Source organism: Camelina sativa, chromosome 12 (genome assembly GCF_000633955.1).
Source record: "Camelina sativa cultivar DH55 chromosome 12, Cs, whole genome shotgun sequence".
NCBI lineage: Eukaryota > Viridiplantae > Streptophyta > Magnoliopsida > Brassicales > Brassicaceae > Camelina > Camelina sativa.
Genome location: NC_025696.1, coordinates 32,477,560 through 32,484,199, shown reverse-complemented (window position 1 = coordinate 32,484,199; position 6,640 = coordinate 32,477,560). Strand labels below are relative to the sequence as shown.

General features: G+C 36.1%; 1 protein-coding gene across 3 annotated transcripts; it reads left to right on the top strand.

Annotated features, from left to right (window-relative positions):
* On the top strand, positions 1,010 to 5,669 carry LOC104733033 (LEAF RUST 10 DISEASE-RESISTANCE LOCUS RECEPTOR-LIKE PROTEIN KINASE-like 1.3). 3 transcript variants are annotated; one of them, XM_019234122.1, is made up of 5 exons: positions 1,013 to 1,269; positions 1,357 to 1,981; positions 4,089 to 4,112; positions 4,207 to 4,839; positions 4,913 to 5,669. In XM_019234122.1, the coding sequence occupies exons 1-5, from the start codon at positions 1,222 to 1,224 to the stop codon at positions 5,548 to 5,550; spliced, it is 1,968 nt and encodes a 655-aa protein (XP_019089667.1). In that variant the 5' UTR covers positions 1,013 to 1,221; the 3' UTR covers positions 5,551 to 5,669. The 3 variants fall into 3 exon arrangements, with proteins under 3 accessions (XP_010450953.1, XP_019089667.1, XP_019089666.1); XM_010452651.2 differs by having other exon boundaries at positions 1,010 to 1,981; XM_019234121.1 differs by lacking the exons at positions 1,013 to 1,269; positions 1,357 to 1,981 and adding an exon at positions 2,736 to 3,827.

The following is a 6,640-nucleotide window of genomic DNA, read 5'->3' as shown; positions in this document are numbered from 1 at the left end:
TTAAAACCCTATAAAATACAGACACATCATGCCCTTTAACAGATTATATAGAAAAATATTGATATTTTGGATTTCATTTAGAATAAAATTTAGTTGTTTAGACCATAATTGACATCCCTACTTTTTCTACCAAATATACTATTTTGTGAACTTATTCGTTTTTTTTCCTTGAAAATAGACAATTTTTACAAAAAAAATTTTATTTTGCAAATGTTGATGGACCTTTGGGCCTTTGCCCCTTTGCCCTACCGATTTAAGCCGGGCCTGACTAGGATTTAACCGCGGAAAAGTAAATTTTACACAATTTGAATTGAATTAACTTAATTTGACGTTTAATATTCTAATAAAATGATGATTTAGTTGTAGCACCGGGTTACATTTGACTTTACTCTTTAGTCTAAAATTTGTATGGTAAAAATAATAGAAAATTTAACATTACTTTTTAGTCTAAAGTTTACATACTCTCATAGTCTCATACTCGTACTAAATTTATTATTTATTTTTAATATTTAGAAGTTAAAACAAAATTCAAAAACTTTGACTATACCAATACGAAGAGCTATTAGATTAATTTTACAAATTGTTTTGCTAAAATCTAAATTTTTTGATCCTCTCTACATGAATAGTTACTTCTATTGATTTGAAGTCTATGCCGAGAAGTCAACCTTCTAGCTTCAGTTTCTATCTAATCAAGCCAATAATGCATTCTCCCCTCTCAACTAGAGTGAGCCAATTTTTTGATTTTTATAATTGTTGTTGGCATATTTATGTATAAAATTAACTTTTTTTTGCAAAAAAAAAATATTTCTGTATGAACGTAATATGCTATTTCTAAACAACAACATTACAAACCTAGAATTGGAACCCTACTTTATCACTTCTTCTTCCTAGAAATATTTGTCTGAAACAGTTTTTCTTATACGTTACCAAGTTTTTCCACAGTGAAAAAGGCTTTAGTTGATTTGGATGACTTACAAACAAAAACAAACTTAGAAAAGTCTTCTAAAGTCAACTAAACAAAGACGTGTGATTAAATTCTCAAAAGTCTAGATCTATATATATCATTTTCAATCTTGACTTAGTCGTTTAGAAAATTCCACTAACTCTCTCTTTGTCTCCACTTGTTTTTATAGTCTGGTTTATTTTGTTTAATCAAATTATCTACTCTGCTTTAACTCAAACCAACCCCCAGGAAAAGAAACAACTTTTCAGATATCAATCATGTTTCCTCCAGTACTCTTCAGATTCTCTAAACCCGATTCTTTTCTGGTCTTGCTCTTTTTCTTAACATCTTTTCACCATCTACCTTGTGCTTTAAGTAAACTAGAGACTAAGTTATGTGATACTCTGTTTCAGTGTGGGAATCTCACAGCCGGTTTCCCTTTCTGGGGAGGGGGTCGACCAGAACCATGTGGTCATCCTTCTTTGGTGCTTCACTGTCACGAGAGCAAGACTTCCCTGATTATCTCAGATCAGATGTACCGTGTTCTCCAAATAGACAATTCATCTAACACTCTTAGACTTGCGAGGCAAGACTTTTTAAATGAATCATTCTGCTCTGCTACATTCACCGGCACAACGTTGACTCCTGAACTCTTTGAGCTTTTGCCAGATTACAAAACCCTCTTTGTTTACTATATCTGTAACCCTACATATCATAATCCCACAAATTTCTCATGTCCAAAAATTGGTCTTGCCTCGGTGCATCAGGATAATAACTACCATGAACACTGTAGCGCGAGTTTCAACATCACTGTTCCCACGAGTTATGATCTGGGCGAGGATGCTTTGAATTTGACCCATTTGGGAAGTGTACTAAGATATGGATTCAAGGTGAAACTGAAGATTGATAAGAGACTGTGCCAAGGATGTCAAACCAGTGGTGGAATCTGTGAATACCATGTTGCCACTCCGGTTTGTTGCAAGAGAAACTCGTCATCAGAAATCAAATGCACTTCAATGATTCCATCTGGTACCACTGGTAAGTTTCTGAACTATCAGAAAGTTTCTTATGCAGAACATATTAGTTTCCTCCTTTGCAAATTTGTGCAGTATTATTACGATGCAACTAGACTTAAAAAAAGAAATTTACAGATTGCTCAAAAATCTGAACAAGACTTGTCCATCTGCAGCCTCCACTATTACAAAACAAAGCTATAACCCCCTTAGTTCTGCAATTGGATTAAACTCCCAAGCATATATTATATACAACTTGCTAATCACCAAGAACCACATCTCATACTACATTTTCCGCAATCCCTCTAACCAAGTCAAAGTTTTCTTTCCTTTCAAATCTTTCTCTGTTGGTTTTAGCAGTGTTAAGGCATAACTTACTTGTTAGTGAGCTCGAGAGGGAAGGTAGAAAACCTGAGTAGTCTAAAAAGTCTCTATCTGCCTCCAGCAACTTGACATAAACAACTTCCATCAAGTTATTTTTAGGGTATGGAAGTCTTCCTTACAATGAAACTGTCTCCTTCCTTTATCACAAATCTTTAGACTCTTTTCCACGGTAAATACTAAAAGACTCTTCATTCTCTCCACATATCTTTCGGTACCTTCACATTTGTCTGAAACTGATAAAGAAAGTGGCAATTACGGTCAAGTCCTTTCCTTCTTTCTTTTGATGCCCTTTTGGAAATTGACTTCACTAGTCTATTTCTATCCCCTTTTCTACTTTGCCTAGCTTTTCCCAGTAAATTTCTTGCATCGGGACTAATAGTTGTTTCAAGCCTTAGTCCTACAAAAACAATAGAGACTAATATTTCAATAACAACCAAGAAAAACAAAATCTATTAAATAATTTAATATCATGGTTGTCTTGTTGTATGGACCAGTCTATTCCAAGACTTAGTCATCCTAACCCACCTAATTCCAAAGAAATTTCCCTCTGGAAATAAAGAAAAAGAAACCTTACCTCAGTTTTCTTTTCTTTATATAAAACCAAGACTTGGACAAATTCAATTCACTTCTCATCTGCCTTTTTTACTTCCTCTTTCTTCTTCAGTTCTTCCTCATCTTCTTATTCATCGTTAAGGCAATGAAAAACACAGAGGAGAACACCATGATCAATATTTCTCTGTCTTATACAATCATATGTGCGTTCTTTGTGATCCCCACGTGTGTTTTATCAGTTGATGAGCGTCACAAACACTGTTCTCCTTTGTTTAAATGCGGCAATCATACAGAGCTCTATTATCCATTTTGGACAGCTGATAAACAAGAGTGCGGTCACCCGGATTTCAAGGTCAACTGCAGCGGAGATCTCGCAGAGTTTAGTATATCTTCGGTTAAGTTCCAAATCCTTGAGATGAACTATGAGTCTCGTATAATAAGACTTGCCCGAAAGGATTATCTCAACAATCTTTGTCCCGAGGACTCTGGGAGCGCACCAATCAACCAAGATGTTCTTCCATTTTATAAAGACACTGAATTGCTAACTCTCTTGTACGACTGCCCTGTTCCAAGTGTAGATTATCTTCCTGGTGATCACATTGGTCAGCTGCCGTGTGGGGATGATACTGATGAGAAAATTTACTTTATGAGAAAAGAGATCTCATCTTCACAGGAGTTGGTTGGAGCAAACGAGTTTAGGTCATCCTGCAAAAAGACCATCGAAATTCCAGTTTCTCGATCTGATCTGAAAACAGCAGAGATAACTCAGAGTCCGGAGACTGTAAAGAAGGCTCTTGGTAAGGGTTTCGAGGTTAGATTCAACAATGATTGTTCCCGTTGCGTAAACTCAAAGGGTTCTTGTGGATATAATCAGCACTCGAGAGAATTCGTTTGCTATTGTATAAATGAGCCACACAAGCATACCTGTGGAAAGGGTAATATTTCTTTTGCTCCGTTTTTCTAAATAGTTCCACTAATTTAAGTTTGCTTATTTCCACAACAACCAGATCTTCTCCCTTCCTCAACCACTGCATAATCCCTATAACTAGTTTACCTAACATGAATAGGATTTACATTCCTTTTCTGATGAACATCCCAAGGAAACTCTTTTCTCTTTCAAAATTTGCTTCAAGCACGATTCTAACTTCTGTCTTGTGTTTGAACTCACCTTTTCTCGTGGAATTTTGTTCATGCAGGTCTCTCCAAAAATGCGAAAATAGGTAGCTTACTATCTTTTTCTTTCAAGGAAACTAATTTCAGCCTAAGAAACAACATAACCTTACAAAGCTCTTGTCTTTCTGTTTGTCTCTCAAGGCATTGGATTTGCTTGTGGATTCTTGGGTGCCATTCTTATCGTCGGATGTTTGCTCTGCATCTTCATCCGGAGAAGGAAGAAACGGGCAGATCAGTACACAAACAAAGGCATATCAACAGGAACGTCTTATTCGAGCAATACAATGTCAAACACACCAACTTCCACAACAATATCCGGCAGCAACCACTCCCTTGTGCCCTCAATGTCCAACCTTGCAAACAGCGTCTACTTTGGAGTTCAAGTCTTCAGCTACGAAGAACTCGAAGAAGCCACTGAAAATTTCTCAAAAGAGCTTGGAGATGGAGGCTTCGGTACTGTCTACTACGGTACACTAAAAGACGGACGAGCTGTAGCAGTAAAACGACTCTTCGAAAGATCACTAAAACGCGTTGAGCAATTCAAGAACGAAATCGAGATCTTGAAGTCCTTAAAACACCCAAACCTGGTCATCCTATACGGATGCACAACAAGACACAGCAGAGAGCTACTCCTAGTCTACGAATACATCTCCAATGGCACACTAGCTGAACATCTCCATGGAAACCAAGCACAATCTCGTCCTCTTCTCTGGCCTACTCGACTCCAAATCGCCATTGAAACCGCAAGCGCGTTGTCCTTTCTCCACACGAAAGGTAACACAAACTAAACACACACACACATACACACAATGAGATTAGACTAATGATGACAACTTCTCTGATTTAGGAATCATACACAGAGACGTCAAGACTACTAACATTCTTCTAGATAGCAATTACGAAGTGAAAGTCGCTGATTTCGGACTCTCACGTCTTTTTCCGACGGATCAAACTCACATCTCCACCGCACCACAAGGAACTCCAGGATATGTAGATCCTGAGTACTACCAATGTTACCGTCTCAACGAAAAGAGCGATGTATACAGCTTCGGAGTCGTACTCACCGAACTGATCTCATCAAAAGAAGCTGTAGACATCACACGACACCGCCACGATATTAACCTAGCGAACATGGCGATTTCGAAAATCCGAAACGACGCCGTTCACGAGCTCGCGGATCTATCACTCGGATTCGAGAGAGATGCTTCGGTGAAGAATGCGATGACGTCGGTTGCTGAATTAGCGTTCCGGTGTTTGCAGCAGGAGAGAGAGGTGAGGCCATCGATGGATGAGATCGTTGAGGTTTTGAAAGGGATTCAGAAGGAAGGGATACGAGATTCGAAAGATGTTGTGGTTGAGATTGATGTGAACGGTGGTGGTGATGAAGTTGGATTGTTGAAGCACGGTGTTGTTCCTCCGCCGCTATCGCCCGAGACTGATAAAATGACCGCAAGTAGTTCGAATACGACGGCGAGTTCGTTTTGAAGAGAGTAGGAACTAGGAAAAGACTCTGGACCTAGGGGAAGGTTCGTTTTGTCTGTAAATAAAAAAGATATATATATTGTTAAAATTTCACATTTTGAATTTGACCTTTGACTTTTTTTTTTGTGTGAGTGAATTTTTGATTTTGCACCAATAGAATCAATCCGTTTTGCCTTCGTGCTTTCAACAAAATGCGCTGTTCAATCCCGTTAAATTTGAAACATGATTTAATATGTAACTGTGTAATATCGATTTGGGTAATATTGATCCCCTTTTATTAAAAAGGAAGTACAAAATATTGTTTTGGTAGACTTTAAAATTTTAATATATGGTTATAAATGGTTACAAATAGGTTATACATAGGTTATAGATTAATTCATATATTAATTGGTTACAAGTTGATAGTTCATATATTAATGGTAACAAATAAAACATTAATTGTAACCAAAAATCTTAAACGGGATATTCCAAATTGATAGTTCATGGATATTCTAAACTTTATTTTCGGAATATCTCGTTGTTTCCAAAGATCTACAATCACAATATTACCAATTTATTTTTCTGAGATTTTATTAATATACCACAACGTTAACCAAGTTATTAAAGGGGATAAAAATATACTCTCAATCATAAAAAGAAGGTACACAACTTTTTTATATATAATAAAATGGAAGTACACAACTTTTTGTAGAATATATAATTTTTATAAGTTGGTTACAAAATAGAAATATTAAATATAGGTTGTTACAAAATATATAATATATTAAATATAGGTTGGTTACAAAAAAAAAGTTATAAATAAAATCTGTGGGCCGTATGAAATTACGAATACACTTAAGAATATCTCAAAGAATCCTCTTAAATATAATATTCCAGTAATTTATACAATTTCCAAAAAAAATCTTAATTATTTCATATATATGTTACACCATATATATAGTGTTAGGCATAAAACTATATTGTTAATCATTAATTTGCTAATCATTATGAGGAATATGTAACCAATTACTCAAAAAAAGTAAGTGACTAACCATTGGTCAATAGAAAATGAACAAAATGACAGTTTTGGTGACAACAGTGAATGGTGGTGGTT